The 17,997-nt window shown below is 48.4% G+C and overlaps 1 protein-coding gene across 6 annotated transcripts; it reads left to right on the plus strand.

Annotated features, from left to right (window-relative positions):
• The first annotated feature begins 4,016 nt into the window (after positions 1 to 4,016).
• LOC135253409 (transmembrane protein 222-like) lies at positions 4,017 to 13,144 on the plus strand. 6 transcript variants are annotated; one of them, XR_010329632.1, is made up of 7 exons: positions 4,017 to 4,231; positions 6,058 to 6,142; positions 7,651 to 7,682; positions 8,691 to 8,787; positions 9,168 to 9,298; positions 9,615 to 11,873; positions 11,908 to 13,144. XR_010329632.1 is itself a non-coding variant. In XM_064332714.1 (6 exons), exons 1-6 carry the CDS (start codon positions 4,113 to 4,115, stop codon positions 9,700 to 9,702), a joined length of 552 nt encoding a protein of 183 aa, XP_064188784.1. In that variant the 5' UTR covers positions 4,017 to 4,112; the 3' UTR covers positions 9,703 to 13,144. The 6 variants fall into 6 exon arrangements, 1 of the variants encoding a protein (XP_064188784.1); XR_010329629.1 differs by having other exon boundaries at positions 9,615 to 11,820; positions 11,873 to 13,144; XR_010329646.1 differs by having other exon boundaries at positions 9,615 to 11,820.
• The last annotated feature ends 4,853 nt before the right edge of the window (positions 13,145 to 17,997 follow it).

Here is a 17,997-nt window from a genome sequence, read left to right on the forward strand (position 1 = left end):
CTTCAGCGTTCCCGCGCACGCTCGGACGCTGGCTCCTCTCTGCAGAAGCTTCCAGAACCGCTCCACACACCTGGGCGCCTCACGCTTCCCTTTCCCTGGGCTGGTTTTTTACTGTTCTGTTTGATCGATCCCTGTGTGCGCAGAGGACGAAAGGCTCGCACTCAGACCTGCTCTGAGCAGAGAGGAGAAATAAAGACTCGTGTTCAACGTGCCGTGTGCCTGCGTGCTGTTTTCCACTCGGTGCCGAAGCAGCGCTGTCTGCTGAAATCAGTGCCCGAGATCTTACACACCTCCTTTCTTTAACACGTTAGATAATGTAAATGTATTAGTTATATAGCGCCTTTCATACACTGAAGAGCAGTGGCCATCCAGACCTTCACGAGCTGCTCTGCAGCGTGTTTCTCTGTAAAGTGCCTGTCCTGGTTTGGTCATTATTGCACCTGGTCTGTGTGCTGCTCCTCTTCCCCTGCAGGGGGCACTCACAAACAGCGCTGCACTGCAGGTGTGTCCCTGGGACAGGGAGCAGATCCAGGTGTGTGCCTGGGACAGGGAGCAGAACCAGGTGTGTCCCTGGGACAGGGAGCAGATCCAGGTGTGTCCCTGGGACAAGGAGCAGAACCAGGTGTGTCCCTGGGACAGGGAGCAGATCCAGGTGTGTCCCTGGGACAGGGAGCAGATCCAGGTGTGTCCCTGGGACAGGGAGCAGATCCAGGTGTGTGCCTGGGACAGGGAGCAGATCCAGGTGTGTCCCTGGGACAGGGAGCAGATCCAGGTGTGTCCCTGGGACAGGGAGCAGATCCAGGTGTGTCCCTGGGACAGGGAGCAGATCCAGGTGTGTCCCTGGGACAGGGAGCAGATCCAGGTGTGTGCCTGGGACAGGGAGCAGATCCAGGTGTGTCCCTGGGACAGGGAGCAGATCCAGGTGTGTCCCTGGGACAGGGCAGATCAGGTTGTGTGCCTGGGACAGGGAGCACTCCAGGTGTGTGCCTGGGACAGGGAGCAGATCCAGGTGTGTCCCTGGGACAGGGAGCAGATCCAGGTGTGTCCCTGGGACAGGGAGCAGATCCAGGTGTGTCCCTGGGACAGGAGCAGATCCAGGTGTGTCCCTGGGACAGGGAGCAGATCCAGGTGTGTGCCTGGGACAGGGAGCAGATCCAGGTGTGTCCCTGGGACAGGGAGCAGATCCAGGTGTGTCCCTGGGACAGGGAGCAGAACCAGGTGTGTCCCTGGGACAGGGAGCAGAACCAGGTGTGTCCCTGGGACAGGGAGCAGAACCAGGTGTGTCCCTGGGACGCTCCAATCTGGGGAGCTCCTGCAGACACACTGCAGGGCAGTGAGGGCCCGTTCCACAGACCCAGACGGTGAGAAAGCGAGTCGTTTGTGGGTCGGAAGGCGGGTCTTTGGGGGTTTGTTTGGGGCGGGGTGCCGGTGGTGTAATTGGGTTGGCAGCACTGTGCCTGGCGTCCCGGTCCTGGTTCTGCTCAAACCCCCGGCGGGGCGGGGGGGGGGGGGGGTTTTGATGAACCTGCTGTAGCTGCACCAGTGCGCCTCTCTTCATCAACGTCTCCACACTGCTGAGTCGCGCGTTTCTGCCCAAAGCACGATACATCACCGGACCAGATCCAGCACAGGGGGCGGGGTCCTGCTACAGCTAATGGGAGCTGGGGGCTGAGGATATAACTACTCTGCCCAATATATCCACCCCCCAACCCCCAATTTATTTCTGTTTGTGTGAAGAAGAGGGCTAATGAGGGCTTGCTGCAGGAGTCAGAGTCCTATGAGCAATGAACTTTATGAGCCAGGCACATGGAGTAAGCACAGAGTAAGAGCTGCATTAGCCAGGCACATGGAGTAAGCACAGAGTAAGAGCTGCATTAGCCAGGCACATGGAGTAAGCACAGAGTAAGAGCTGCATTAGCCAGGCACATGGAGTAAGCACAGAGTAAGAGCTGCATTAGCCAGGCACATGGAGTAAGCACAGAGTAAGAGCTGTAGGGGTCTTTTGGGCTTAAATGCGTTCTTAACGTGGCTAATGAGGACTTAATTGGCTGCACTTCTCTGTGCAGAAATAATGAGACTCTGACATTTGCAGGTAAATACAGTCACAGCTTCAATCTCCAGTATGACTGGGATAGAGCAAGGAGTCCTCTATTGGTTTACTCAGTATATGTGATTTGTAACAAACGAAGCAGCATTAATATTCTGCAAGATCTGATCTTTTTACATTCCATAGCGCAGCCTTGCCCCCTGCACACTGCGCCAAGATGCACCAGAATAACTGGATCTATTGTTTCATGTTACCGTGCTGATCATATGTTTATCAGAGAACCTGTGGAATTTCTGCAGTCTGTCCATCACGTAGCTTCAGAGTGCCCTGATTTACTCTAAAAATGAATAAATTCATTCAAGTTTTAAAAACAGGAAAGAAGACACAAACAGAAACTGGGGTGTGTAACGTCCAACTGTGCTTCACCCCCTCGTGGGAAATCAAAGTGCTGGGAAGCCGACCATCAGTGATACACACACGCACAATCACACACGCACACGCACACACAATCACACACGCACACATGCACAGGTGTGCGCACACACGTATCCAGTTTGTATTTTAATGGAATGCACAACACAGCATGCACACAATCTGGGGTTAATACTGTATTTCCAGCAGTGGCTAATTGGTCGTGACACACACCACATATAATAACATAAATACCTCACACCTTGAAAATCCCCAGAGTTTCTGCTTTTACTACATGACCTGGCTGGCTATTCCACACACTGACTATTCTGAAATTTTCTTCCTCATGTCTGTACAAGATGTACCTTCTGCTAATTTCCATTTATGTCCCCTCGTTCTACTGACAGAACTCAACCTGAAGAATCTCTTGTAGTTGTAGGACAAAGGACAACAGGGATGGACAGGTTAGAGGGCTAATCATGACTTGTAGCTTAATTATATGGGTGTGGTCTTGGTGATTTGTGACGGGTAATGTAAGTGACATTGCTGGGCAAGGAAAACCAATTAAACGTTTTTTTATGGCTACAGCAGGGAGTGTTGAAATGAGGTGCGACGTTCAGTGCAGGGAACAGACACACACTGTAACCTCCCACAGGTGACCGTTCTGTACATCACCCCGGGGTGACATAGCTCAGGAGGTAAGAGCAGTTTTCTGGCAGTCGGAGGGTTGCCGGTTCGAGCCCCACCCTGGGCGAAGTGTCCCTGAGCAAGACACCTAACCCCTAAATGCTCTGGTGAATGAGAGGTATCAATTGTAAAGTGCTTTGGATAAAAGCGCTATATAAATGCAGTCCATTTACCATTTACCCCATCTACGCAACACATCTTCCAAAGAGGACACTGCCACACCTCTCCCCTTGTAATTACAGCAAGGATTTAGCATAACTCCAGACCTGCATTGCGCGTAATTAAAACAGCTGGTATCTGTATCTGTAGCCTAGCCTCCCCTCCTGCAGACTGCTTCAGGACTGCGCTGCCGTGGCACGGCGCCATTCGGGACCTCCTGCGCTCCGGGCAGCCGCGCGCTTTCAGGATGAATTGCGGGTGCACAAATGGGCCACAGTTACCTGAAGCTCCCGTTTCCGGGTAGGAAGCAGCTGAGGGGGAAGGGGGAGTAAAACTATGACCGACTTTGTAATTTAAAAAAATAACGTAACCAAGTTTTTTTTTTTCTAATTACATTTTTTTTTATCACTGTCGCTGAACGGGACACCCAGACCTGGCTTCAGTCCCAGTTTCAGCTTTACCCCACCTTTACAATCCAGCTCTATACATATCTTAATTTCCACTGCACTTCTCGATTTCTCGATTGTGCCTCGCGGTATCGCAGTTCCCGTATGTTTCTTATTTATTCTTCTTTAACAGTACTGCAGTACCGCTTTTTCAGATTTAAAAAAGAGCAAATGTGCCTGTATGTTAATGTCAATTTTGATACGGAAAAGACTGTTCAACGGAGAAGGGGATAGTCTGCGGTCTGACCTCCCAGCAGGACCTCGCGCAGGCCACTGCGCGGAGCCCGGAAACGGGATGTGCTCCGGTAGAGGGAGCCGTAAGGAAGCGGAACTGAAAATAAACGCTCAGTTTGTCACTAGTGATGGCGGATGTGGTGGAGGTAGACACCATGATGAATTACCACGGGAGCTTCGACAAAATAGACCCGGACATGTGCAGATATCCCTACTGTATCGTCTGGACGCCTATCCCAGTGCTGTCGTGAGTGACCCTGGTCGTTGGTTTGCATGTTAGAGCGCTTTGATTCACTTCCAATCCCGCTGCGAGGCGATCGCAAGTCGGCTATAGCTAGCTATGCTATCTCTCCCTGGACGCGCATACGGAATGACAGCTCCGATTCATCCTAACTGGTAGCGAGCTTGCTAAGCCATTAATAAAACGAGTAGGCTGGGTGTATATTGCTGATGTTACAGAAACGCATGTAGGTTAAAACAAAGGGGTCCGCATTTATGATAAATACGCGTTTTCCTGTAGCTAGCTGGATAGAGCGCTGACGGGGGAGCGAGCACTCGCTAGCCGCGGTGTGTTTCTCCCTGCGCCCGTCATAGAGAGCCAGTGCTCTGGCAGCTAGCTCCCATTAGCAGCCGAATGAAAAGTTTTAAGTAACATTATTGACTAAATTATTCCGAAAGCGCTGCAGGTGACTGAATGCGGAAAGAGGTGCTATTAAGCGAAAGGTTGTACCTTTTATTTATGTAACTTTGCTCCAAAGATCTGCACGCGCAGACGGATTTCGGCAGTGTTTCAGCTTGTTAGTTTTTTCATTAGCTCCGCAATATCTTTAACTTTAGGGATGTAGACGGGTTGTGTCCTTAAACTTTAGTAGCTGTGCATAGCCTGGCGCCAGGTTAGCTACCTGTAGAGCGACAGACGCCGCTGCACGTCTCTATTTCAGCACCTGTAAGGGCTTTTCTTCCGTTCCCGAGTTGGCCACTGAGCTCTGTTTGAGACTCTGGCGCTAGTTGTGACTGGTAATGTTGTAGCCTATTATAAGCTGTTGGTAGCTCCTGAAATAAAATCCTGCATTTACACGCTAGAGTAGCGGGACACAACTCTCAGTAAGGGCTGGCCTACTTCGTGACTGTGTGAGTACTCCTGCAGGGCAGCTAGAGGAAGCTTCTGTGTGAGTGAGTGTGTGTGTGTGTGTGAGTGAGTGTGTGTGTGTGTGTGAGAGAGAGAGAGATACAGAGATACAGAGATACAGGAGTGTTTCACCAGCCCTATATTCCCGCTCCTGGGGGGTGGTGGGGGGGGCAACAGCTCTCTATGTGGGTCACCTGTCTCCCTGAGTGCATTCTAGGATGCATGTTGCATACGCCTGCAAAACGTACACCTGCACTGCACACGCATGTACATCCATAACACACACCTGCACTGCACACGCATGTACATCCATAACACACACCTGCACTACACACGCATGTACATCCATAACACACACCTGCACTGCACACGCATGTACATCCATAACACACACCTGCACTGCACACGCATGTACATCCATAACACACACACCTGCACTACACACGCATGTATATCCATAACACACACCTGCACTGCAGATGCATGTATATCCATAACACACACCTGCACTGCAGATGCATGTATAAATGCACATGCTTGTATAAATGCACACGCAGGCAGGCTTACTGTAGGCTGATTAGTGGATTATGTGGCAGCGCTCAGGCTGGTGCTGGTTTATGAGGTCACTGGGCTGCTCTCTCTCCCTCTCACTTGGGGGTATGGTACTGGGTTTGGGGGTGGGGTTTTGGGTTTGGGGTGTGGTTTTGAGAATGGGTTTTGTTTGGGGGTGGGGTTTTGGGTTTGCAGGTTGGTTTTAGGGGTTGGGGGTGGGTTTTGAGTTGGGGGTGGGGTTTTGCGTTTGGGGGTGGGTTTTAGGGGTTGGGGTGTGGCTTTGGGTTTGGGGGTGGGTTTTCGGGGTTGGGGTGGGGTTTCGGGGTTGGGGGTGGGGTTTTGGGTGGTGCTGGTTTATCAGGTCGCTGGGCTGCTCTCTCTCTCCGCTGCAGGTGGCTGCTGCCCTTCATCGGGCACATGGGCATCTGCACCTCCTCTGGAGTGATCCGGGACTTCGCTGGGCCTTACTTCGTCTCCGTAAGTCCTGCCCTCAAACCCCACCCTCAGTGCCCTCCCAATCCCACTCATACAGTTAGGGACAGGGCGGGGTTATGCTAATGAGGCGTTACAGCACATCTGTCATGACAAACCGCAAGCCCAGTAAACAGGGCGTCTCCTCACACTCACACAGAACACAGCCTCACACAAGCCCAGGCTTCCTGTGCCTTTAAACAGGGCGTCTCCTCACACTCACACAGAACACAGCCTCACACAGGATCAGGGTTCAGTTAGTAGTGTCTGTTATTAATCTCCTGTGCAGTGAATGAGGCCTGTTGTGTGTGCAGTGGGTCACTGCTTAGCCCCTGGCAGAAAGCTTGATTAATGCCCGTTGAACCACAGCGCTGCCTGGTGGACAGTCTGCAAAATGCGGGTGGAGAAACCGAAAAAAAAAACCTCAAGGACCTAAAGATACAGCAGGACGAGCAGAAATATGGATGCTGGAGCGATTACGGGTGGGGGGGAGGGGATTACGAAGGGGGGGCTACAGATCTGTCGCACAAAACAAACAATGAGCTTCTTTGTTCAGAAGCAACAATACACACGCTGTCCTGCACTAGTGCCGCAGTTAAGAGGATGATCTCAATCACACCCAATATAGAAGCCCTAATGATAGAATCACAGAGAGCAGCAGCAATCAGACTTAGAGTAGCAAGACAGCTGGAGTAGTCATAGTAACAGGAGTAACAGAACTGGAGTAGTCATAGTAACAGGAGTAACATAGCTGGAGTAGTCATAGTAACAGGAGTAACACAGTTGGAGTAGTCATAGTATCAAGAGTAACAGTAACAAAGCTGGAGTAATCATAGAAACGGGAGTAACAGAGCTGGAGTAGTCATAATAACAGGAGTAACAGAGCTGGAGTAGTCATAGTAACAGGAGTAACAGAGCTGGATTTGGGATAGTCCCCATTGCAAAACAGATTTTGATCTCAATGGGGTTGTCGTGATTAAATAAAGGTTAAATAAAATAGCAATAAATAGTAACTAGAGAAATGATAACAAAGTTGGAGTAATCATCGTAACTGCAGTCACAGTAATAGAGTTGGAGAAGGGTTTGATTGTATCCTGTAGATAATATAAAATATCTGGTTTGATGTAAGCACATGGGCTAGAAACTGGGGTTTGATATTAGCCTGAAGATTAGGGTGAAGGGGTTTGATACTAGCATGTGGATAAGAGTGAAGGGTTTGTTATTCATTTCTAGAGGTACGGGTATAGGGTTTGATATTAATTTGTAGAGGTATGAGTATAGGGTTTGATGTTAATTTGTAGAGGTACGAGTATAGGGTTTGATGTTAATTTGTAGAGGTACGAGTATAGGGTTTGATATTAATTTGTAGAGGTACGAGTATAGGGTTTGATATTAATTTGTAGAGGTACGAGTATAGGATTTGTAGTAGTGTGGTGAGGGTGTTATTGTGTGATGTGGAGTTAAGAGTAACATTTGGAACTTTGCGAGCATTAACCAGTATCTTGGTTTTTCAGGAAGACAACATGGCGTTTGGCCGACCGACGAAGTGAGTTCGTGCTTCTGCTGCATTCCGTTTACCTTTTTCACCATGCCGCATTGCATTTTGGGTATTTTCTTGCTGGTTTTGGGTTTTTTTTGCTGATTGCACTGCAAAAGAGATAAAAACCCATTTTACACAAATGGCTTCTCCTGCAGTGTTATACAACTGAACATTTATGGGTCGTGTGTGCATGAGCACCAGAGTCTGCATTCTGGAGAAGCTGCTGTGGCTTGAGGCTTTAGCTTCAGCAGCATCTTCTGCTAGCATGTGTGGGCAAGAGAAGCCACTCGAATGTCAGAAAAGTTAATACAGCGGCATTCCATGTTCTATGTGTGAAAACATTCAAAATGTATGTAAAATAGAGTGGGTGGATTGTAACGTGGTATCGTTGTAAAATGGAGTGGGTGGATTGTAATGTTGTGGTATTATTGTAAAATGGAGTGGGTGGATTGTAATGTTGTAAAATGGAGTGGGTGGATTGTAATGTTGTAAAATGGAGTGGGTGGATTGTAATGTTGTAAAATGGAGTGGGTGGATTGTAACGTTGTGGTTTCGTTTTAAAATGGAGTGGGTGGATTGTAACGTTGTAAAATAGAGTGGGTGGATTGTAATGTTGTAAAATGGAGTGGGTGGTTTGTAACGTTGTGGTTTCGTTTTAAAATGGAGTGGGTGGATTGTAACGTTGTAAAATAGAGTGGGTGGATTGTAATGTTGTAAAATGGAGTGGGTGGATTGTAATGTTGTAAAATTGAGTGGGTGGATTGTAACGTGGTTTTGTTGTAAAATGGAGTGGGTGGTTTGTAACGTTGTGATTTCCTTTTAAAATGGAGTGGGTGGATTGTAACGTTGTAAAATAGAGTGGGTGGATTGTAATGTTGTAAAATGGAGTGGGTGGATTGTAACGTTGTGGTATCGTTGTAAAATGGAGTGGGTGGATTGTAACGTTGTGGTTTTGTTGTAAAATGGAGTGGGTGGATTGTAACATTGTGGTAACGTTGTGTTTCGGCTCCGCAGGTACTGGAAGCTGGATATTAGCAAGGTGTACGGCAGCGGCTCAAACGCCTGGGACACCGCTGTGCACGATGCATCCGAGGAGTACAAACACAGAATGGTACGGAGAGAGAGAGGGAGGGAGAGGGGGAACGAGTGGAAGAGTAGGGGGAGGGAGGGGGGGGGGGGTCAGAGGGTCCATTCCAATCGCTTATTGTATCTTCTCCTTGGTACTTGCGTAACCTGGAAATCAATCAAGGTCCGCCATCTTTAAGGACATTCCAACCTGTTAAATTCTCCTTGGAGGAGCAAGGAGGCTCCCAAAGGAGGTTTCAGTGAGGAAACACGAGTGCAGCCTTTGCAGAAGTATTTTTCAGAAGAGTGACGTGTAAAAGGTCAACCTATAGGGTCAACTTCTGCACATCTGTAAGTGATGTGGCTTCAAACTGATTGGTTCTGGTGATTGGTGACAGCGACATCTCTCTCCCCTCTTCCCTGCAGCACAATCTGTGCTGTGATAACTGCCACTCTCACGTTGCCATGGCGCTGAACCTCATGCGCTATGACAACAGCACCTCCTGGAACATGGTCAACCTCTGCCTGCTGTCCCTCATCCACAGCAAGCACGTGAGGTGAGCTACATCAACCTGCCACCAGGGGGCACTGCCAGCACTCATCCCCAGCAAACACGCTGCCCAGCACCAGGGGGCGCTGTGGCTTACACATGCTCACATTCAGCAGCTGCAGGAATTTACTCCAGTAGAGTCCTGTCATTGTGGTCACGCCCCTTTTCAATAGCTCAGGTTTTATCCCATTTTACTTTCTCTCTGGATTTGAATCCTGTTTGTAGGCTGGTCCCATTGGTCAGTTCCCTTCTGATTTTGTGCTGTTGTAATAATTATTATGAATATTATTATTATGAGCATGTTCTGTGTGTTTGGCATGCAGTTGTGCAGGGTTCCTGAAGACCTGGTTGCCCTTTCTCCTTCTGACCGGAGTCATCCTCACTGTCGCCCTCGCCATCAACCTGCGGTGACGGAGAGGAAGAGTGACACGGCGGGCGAGCGAGGGAGGGAGGGAGGGAGGAGAGATGTGCAGGGTGGTGCTGGGACCAGCAGAAAGCCAATCCAGACACAGTAAAAACTCACATTCGACCTTTGACCGTTGACCTTCGACCTTCTGCAGACTGAGCAGGGAAGCCTGCAGAGCTGCCTTGCTCTGATTGGACAGCGGCTTCATAGGGATTCTGCTCATGGTCTCCATCCCTTTGATCTTGAAGTTCTCTTGCTTTGTATACACGCTTTTCTTTATTTTACTGCTCAAAGTGAACCCCCCCCCGGGGGTGAAACACATCCCCTGTCAGACAGAGGGACTCTTCTTCATCGGGGGGGTGGTGGGGGGGGCAGGCCATGCATACGGGGTGAGCCCCAGTGTAGATGGAGATGGAGATGATGGAATTTCACTCCAGGAAACACATGGGCTTGTTCATGGGCAAGGTTCACTTGTATTTTCACTCTTGTTTGCCACGCTTCTCTCTTGTTGTTTGGAGGGAGGCAGTTTATATGACAGATTCTATTGTGAGGTGTATTTGAGTGATATATATGAGCGATATATTTGAGTGTATTTCCGTACGGGCGTGCACGTGTGAGCTCAGGACTTGGCCCAGATTCCCAGACAGCCGCGTGTGGCTTCAGCAGGGGCAGGAATGCAGAGTCCCAGCGTTGTGTTGCTCTTCATCCCCAATGTTCAGTTTGGAATGTGCAGCCTTTTGAAGGAGGAGCTAAACGCCTCCATGGCAACTGCTTTGGCGTAATGAAGCAACACCCTCTGCACACACACACGCACGCACGCACGCACGCATGCACACACACACTCACACACACGCACGCACACACACGCACGCACACACACTCACACACACGCACGCACACACACACACTCTCTCACACACACGCACGCACGCACGCACGCACACACACACGCACACACACTCTCACACACACAGGACCTTTGGCCTCGTTTGCAACTTTACGCTGAGAGATGAATAGTTTTGGCATATCCAGGTACCTCTGCAGTATGATGCCCCAGCACCTACTTAATACCCCTTTCTGTTAAAGAGACAATTTATATCTGTGCTGTATCCATACAGAGCTGTGCTACATCTGTTCAGAGCTGTGCTGTATCTATACAGAGCTGTGCTACATCTGTTCAGAGCTGTGCTGTATCTATACAGAGCTGTGCTACATCTGTTCAGAGCTGTGCTGTGTATATACAGAGCTGTGCTACATCTGTACAAAGCTGTGCTGTATCTATACAGAGCTGTGCTACATCTGTTAAGAGCTGTGCTGTGTATATACAGAGCTGTGCTACATCTGTACAAAGCTGTGCTGTATCTATACAGAGCTGTGCTACATCTGTTAAGAGCTGTGCTGTATCTATACAGAGCTGTGCTACATCTGTTCAGAGCTGTGCTACATCTGTTAAGAGCTGTGCTGTATATATACAGAGCTGTTCTACATCTGTTCTCCTGGCAGACTGTCACGGAAGCCTCTGGAAGGCAGCAGTGTAGAAAGTGCAGAGTCTTCACTTCGCACAGAAAACCAGCTGGGTGATGCATGGTGCAGCGGAAGGAATCTGGCACCTCAATTTGATTCTGGAATCATTTAGCAGAAAAGGTGTGATGTCACTGCATTCAGAGAACAGGGGGCGGCCTGGGTTAGAAACGGTGCTCATGTGCAGCACGTCTGTGTAAAATCTCTCCCCACAGTGAAGCTGCCTTAACACGCTACTCAGATATAATCCGCCTGACCAGATTTCCAGTTGCTATGACAGGTTATAACAGCTGTTCTGTGAATGGCATGTGAAGGCCCTTTGGAGAATGACTCCTGGTCGAGGCTGAGCCTCATTGCAGTCCTGCAGTCACATGCCCTTGACAACTTGCATCACAGCCTGAAATGCCGATGCATTTTCTCCTTTTTGTAATTGTGCTAAATGTGTTTTTGCCTTGGCATTGAGTGCATTAGTGCAGAGCTCCTCGTTAGCGCAGGGCCCCTCGTTAGCGCAGGGCTCCCCGTTAGCCCAGGGTTCTCGTTAGCGCAGGGCTCCCCGTTAGCGCAGGGCCCCTCGTTAGCCCAGGGCTCCCCGTTAGCCCAGGGTTCTCGTTAGCGCAGGGCTCCCCATTAGCGCAGGGCTCCCCATTAGCGCAGGGTTCTCGTTAGCACAGGGGTCCTTGTTAGCGCAGGGTTCTCGTTAGCGCAGGGCTCCTTGTTAGCCCAGGGTTCTCGTTAGCGCAGGGCTCCCCATTAGCGCAGGGCTCCTTGTTAGCCCAGGGTCCTCGTTAGCGCAGGGGATGCCAGCTGAACTGCTTTGCTTTTCCTGCAGTGGAGGGGTAAATGATGGAGTGATGAACTGTAGCAGCGGAGGGGTAAATGATGGAGTGATGAACTGTACCAGCGGAGGGGTAAATGATGGAGTGATGACCTGCAGTGCGCTGGTGGGGGCTCTCTGCTCTGTGTGAAGCCTCTGACACTGAGCTGAATTACCCTTATTGTTGGGCATCAAAGGCAAATACCAACCTACCCCACCCCCACTGCCCCCAGCCCCCACCCCCACTGCCCCCAGCCCCCAGCAGCGTGAAGGACATTGTTCTCTCGGTTCAGCCTAACCCCCCCCCCCACACACACACACACACTCACACGGTTCTCTAACGCTGGGGGGGGGTGACTCTCTCTGTGGCAATAAGAGGCTTGCTGCTGTAGCTGGTAGCAGCGGGAGACCATCTCTGTGGGGAAGGAGGCTCTGTGTGCGCAGGAACCCTCCCCAGCCTCATTCTGCAGTTTCTGCTTCCACTGGGGCCACCCTCCGGAGCAAAGATAGTGTATTTTAGACAAGATCAGTCATTTAAAATCATACTGCTCTCATACCTCCGAGTCTGTTTTCACCGTTAGGTTAGTGATACTCATTGTGCCTTGTCAGAATGGAATGTTTTTATATTTTGTAAAATTTGCATATTCTTAGACTTCACATGTATGCTCAAGGGACATTATCACCCTTATATTATTGCTGTACCACTGTTCGGCTTTTTCTGAACAAAATCATCAAGACACTATGCCTAAAGGGTACTGAATTACTATTTTGTTTTCTTGCACTAGAGCTCATACCCAGAAATCTGCATGTGTAAATACTGTTTGGCTGGGAATGTGGTACAGATGTGTCTGTTTAGAGTGTGTTAATTGATCATCATTGAAATTACTGTGCAACTGGAGGTCAACTTTGGGTGAAATGAATTTAAACACTAAATATTTCTAATATATAATTTCATTTAAAATGTACGAGTGAAATGTAAAAAAGTGAAGCTAGATCCCTCAAGCCAAAATATTTGAGTATGTTTTTGGAAATAAATTCATGTACCTTTTCTCTGAACAAGCAAGTACTTTTTCTTACAAACATTAAACTAATACAATGCAGTGAAATTCAAATATTATGATTTGTCTTTGCTTAAAACTTGAACAGTATTTTGGCTGTACACTCCACAAGAAAGGATACATATGGAGGGCAGCTTAGCTGGAATGAGCGGGTTGCACGTACATTGGACGTGCTGCAACAGAATGCAGACTCATTTAGTGTAAAACCAGCATGTATATAAAGATTACGGTACTTGTATTTAGTTCCATGTAACTGCAGATGCAGCCCTGTTATGGCTGAAGGTGCTGGAGTGGCTCAGAGCTTTTGGGTTTGCTCGTTTCTGTAGAATGATGGACCGATGACTGTAGGCGTGCCACTGGACTTGGGTAGGCCCTTTTTACTGCTGATCTCATTTGGTTTGATAATGAAGTGAAGCAGCAAACATTCCCTGAATGATTCTTCTCTCGCTTGATGACTTGATTTTTTTTAGCTGATATATTTGACGAATTGTCTGATTGTTTAATATATTTAGTGACTGAGGAATGCTTTCTTTCATGTAAATATTAGTTGATTTAAGTATAATTTATGTATCACTGTAATACTCTGCGTCAGTTCTTTACCAGTTCATTTTCTCACATGCAGTTGTTTTTTTTTTTTTTCAAGAAATGATTATACAGCATATACAAGGCATTAATCACGCTTTTTCTGCTGTAGTGCTGATTTATGCTTGTTTGTGTGTGCGTGCGTGCTTTCTGGATCCTGATCCATGTTTGGGATGAAAGTAGTTCTGTTGTGAATCTCAGGATTATAACCCTGTATAATGCCTTAGGTCAGGGTTCAGGGGTGAAAGGTCAGAGGTCAATAGGATTTGGCCTGTGTTGGAGCTTGGCACTTTTAGTTACTGGGATTGTGTAGTCTGCTGAACTTTATCCTGTTTAGTGAGCAGTGACTCCATTAAAGGAGAATGTTTCCAGGAAGTAGTCCTTGTTGTTGACGTAGCCTGGTAGTGTGGATGGTGGATAGATATAGATGGGTAGATATAGATAGATGTGCTGATATAGAAGTGTAGATACAGATAGATGTGCCGCTCAGCTCTGCATCTTTTCACAGTGGACACGAGCCTTTCCATCATCATTATAAACCACTATTTCTAGTATTTTAGGGCTTTAACACAGCTGATTAGTGTACTGAAGGAAGAATTGTAGATATACTATATATAACATGCTAGAGTAATACTGAGATACTGTTTATATTCATACACACCTGTACCTGAGCTAGTGGCTCTATCAGGTGGAGATCTAAGGGAGTAACCCATGTTTGTCTGGGATGTTCCCATTTTCCCAAACAGATCTGAGAGGTGAACGCACTTCGCCGGAGGACCATATGCATCACAATCACATGCTCTCTCCCTTCCTCTTCACACAGGTTTATGCTCACAGCACTATGGCAGAGGACAAAGGTTTCTGAGTATTTCAGATGGTTTCCCTCAGTGAGAGATTTTGGCTACCACATTGTGCAGAGAACTTGGTCTGTCTGTGTGTGTGTGTGTATGTGTGTGTCTGTGTGTGTGTCTGAGTTTTCTGTGGTCTGGTTTTGGGGAAACTGAGCCTGGGTTAAATTTGAGCTGCTCAGTCCCAGGGTCGGCCATCAGCTGCTGCAGATGTTTGGATGGGGCCTGCCACTGTAGCTTCACCAGAGACCTGGTGATGGCACCAGGTTCGTTTAGAGCAGGGGTGCACAACTCCGGTCCTGGAGGGCTGATCTGGGTGCTGATTTTTGTTCCAACCAATTACCATAGATATAGTTTCCTGACAGCTCTATAAACTATGCTGCTCCACTCCTGTACCTGAGCACTGTAAAATCTCTAGGATACACTAGCAGTCTGTGGCTGTAGCTGGTGCTTATACACGTCAGACCAAGATGTGATTGGGCTAATTAAATAAATGTTGGCACAAAATCCTGAAATGGACTGGCCCTTGTTGTGCACCCCTGTGTATGCTGGTTTTCATTCCAACCTCAACAGCAATCCCAGAATTTTAACAAGCTGTTAATTTTTCTTAATTAGATGCTTTTCATGTTTTAGAGCTGGGGTTCCAGAAAGGGCCATTGTGGGTGCACACACCTGATTCTACTAATCATTCACTAGAGTCATTGCTAAGCACCTTGATTAGTAGAATCAGGATCAGGTGTGTGCACCCACACTGGCCCTTTCTGGATAAGACTGGGGACCCCAGCTCTAAAACATGAAAAGCACCTAATTAAGAAAAATTAACAGCTTGTTAAAATTCTGGGATTGCTGTTGAGGTTGGAATGAAAACCAGCATACACAGGGGTCCCCCAGGACCGAGTTTGAGAACCACTGCAGTAGGGAGTGAGTCTATTTGAGCAAATCAGTAGGGAGTGAGTCTGTATGGTTTATATTAGCTGCGACCGCAGCTCTATAGTTCTGTCTGTCGGTCGGTCGGTCGGTCGGTTGGTCGGTTGGTCGGTTGGTCCACAAAAAGTGTCCCACCCTGTAGCGGCCACAGTTTTCGCCCCAGGAGGCTGAAATTTGGCATGAACGTTGGTCATGACCGAAGGTAGAGCTGAGTACCTTTCAAGGCCGATTGACCAAGAAGGCGTGTGGTGATGGGCGTGGCCTATCACAAAAAGGCGCATAATTCCCGAATGGATTCACAGATTTGCACAAGATTTTGGGGAAAGGTTGGTCATGAGCCAAAGAGGAGGTCACGTGTTTGTGTGAGGGTGTGTGCGTGGATGCGTGCACACATGGATGTATGCGCGTGTGCGGTGCACGTTTGTATATATGTGTGATGAAAGAGTCAGGACAGCAGATTTTGGCTGCTGCTGCTGTATGGGATTATTGGAAGTGACAGTTAAAGATGAGTCTTAGATGTGGGGGAGCCATGGTCTCCAGGAACAGCTGGAGAAAAGGACATCAGTTCCCAGGAGGGAAAGAGAGAAACCAAGGGAGAGAGGAAGAGACCAAGGGAGAGAGACTGCTTTGAGTTTCAGTCATCTGCAGTTCTAGAGCTCTGGATACAGAGCTTCCATGTAGCAGCGCCCTGTCATATAGTAAGCATGTGGAGTAGCTTCATTTGCAGGGTGTAAATTGGGGTTGAGACAGAAGGGGGGGGGGGTGCTAAATGCCAGCAGCTGGGCTGTTTCAGGCGCAGTCATACTCTTTGCACAGAGCTGTTGGATTGTCGTAAAATGCTTCCAGAATTTCCATATCCAGGCAGCACCCCGTATCCAGGCAGCACCCTGTATCCAAGCAGCGGCCCGTATCCAGGCAGCGCCCTGTATCCAGGGAGCACCCCGTATCCAGGCAGCACCCTGTATCCAAGCAGCGGCCCGTATCCAAGCAGTTCCAGTTGCTGGAATGCAGAGACCCCACGGTTAAAGCCGTCTGCCTGCAGACTCCCAGATGACCCCCCCGGCATTCCTCCACACAAACCTGCCGGCGGCTCGGACCGCTGCTGCGGTCGCCATGGTTACGGTGGCGTTCTGACTATCAGAGTAATGTTGTTACGGTCGTGGTCGCTTAAGGGTTTGAGGGGTCTTGTTTTCCAGCTTATGTTCATGTTCACAGCTTTTGCCCCCACATTAACCGACCCACATCCTCACACAGGAACTCACACAGGAACTCATTTGGGTGGTTTTGTACAGAACCAATGTACTGTGCCACTGCGCTCCATATCACCTCTTCTCTCAGGAGCCTTGTGGTAAATGACATGTATCCTTATTATAACCTCAATAAACGATTTGATAAAAAAGGGGGGAAAGTTTCCGTGCTTTATTGCGATCATGTCTGTGTGATGGTTGGTTGCTTTGCTTTCCAAATGTATCCAGAGGTAACATGTTCTGCACATCTCCGTCTTGAGGTGGAGCCCGATTTGGAAACTCCCGCTTTACGAAATGGCGCAATGAGAGCTGCGTCACGCTGGCCGGTAACTCGCCGCAGTTGGAAGTGTGAAGCCACCGGTTTACGGTCAACCGGCAATTACATGGCAAATGCGGTAATGAAGTTCTGCCGTTCTCCGCACCGTAATGTCATATTAGGAAGCGCACTCAAGAAAGGTAAAGACGTGTGGCTATAAAAGCACATGTAACCATGACACCCAACTAAGGAGTAGTAGCTAATGATCCATAACCAGTTTGTCATCGTGAAGCAGTTGGCGTCACAGGTGGTATTCAGAAAGGAAAGGGAGATGCCAGGGGTGACGCGGTATGACGATATGTCATCATAGGCATAGCTTCACAGAGCGCGCCAGCCTCTGAGGACTGGTACCCAAGGTACCAAATTCCAATTATATACTTCCTGGTTTAATGATCTAAACCAAAACGACGATTTGGAAATTCGGAATCTCATCTTAATATTAAGGCATAAGGGTTCTCATCTAGCAGTCTTAAATATACTTTCCAAATAGTTCTCGTCTTTCGCTTTAAAAATAAAGACTAAAACATGTGTTTGAGGGATGATTCTGAGTCGCTGAGCAATAAACTGAGAGCATATATTAAACAAGGACCCAAGGAAAATAGCTTTCACATCTAAATCTGATTTAATAGTCTACATTATTTTCGGTCTCAATCGGATTTGACACGTCCCTGTCAAAAGCCCCTGCGCTTTGACTGATCCGGTATTCTCTCGCGCACCCCCATGGCGCGCGAGCACGCAGTTGGAGGTAAAGGATTTGATGCTGGCTGTGCTCTGATCTCCGTTCTCAGAGACATTAAAGCGGCGCATTGTCTGTCGGCTTTTGTTAGAAATTGTCTTTTAAAAAAAGAAAAAAAGGGGGGGAGCTATTTACCTGACACTTTGGCATCCCAGGATCCCTTTTACTGTCGTTTTTTGTGGCGAGCGGGTTGGGGGGAGGGGAAGGAGGTGTTTGAACTGCGAATGTTGACAGCACCAACATCAGAGAAA

This window comes from Anguilla rostrata, chromosome 1 (genome assembly GCF_018555375.3).
Source record: "Anguilla rostrata isolate EN2019 chromosome 1, ASM1855537v3, whole genome shotgun sequence".
Taxonomy (NCBI): domain Eukaryota; kingdom Metazoa; phylum Chordata; class Actinopteri; order Anguilliformes; family Anguillidae; genus Anguilla; species Anguilla rostrata.

Excerpts from the sequence above, each read along its gene's own strand:
- LOC135253409 (XM_064332714.1), top strand. The coding sequence starts at position 4,113 with ATGGCGGATGTGGTGGAGGTAGACACCATGATGAATTACCACGGGAGC. Across the intron at positions 6,143-7,650 it reads CTGGGCCTTACTTCGTCTCC|GAAGACAACATGGCGTTTGG; the intron begins GTAAGTCCTGCC and ends TTGGTTTTTCAG. Across the intron at positions 7,683-8,690 it reads GCGTTTGGCCGACCGACGAA|GTACTGGAAGCTGGATATTA; the intron begins GTGAGTTCGTGC and ends TCGGCTCCGCAG.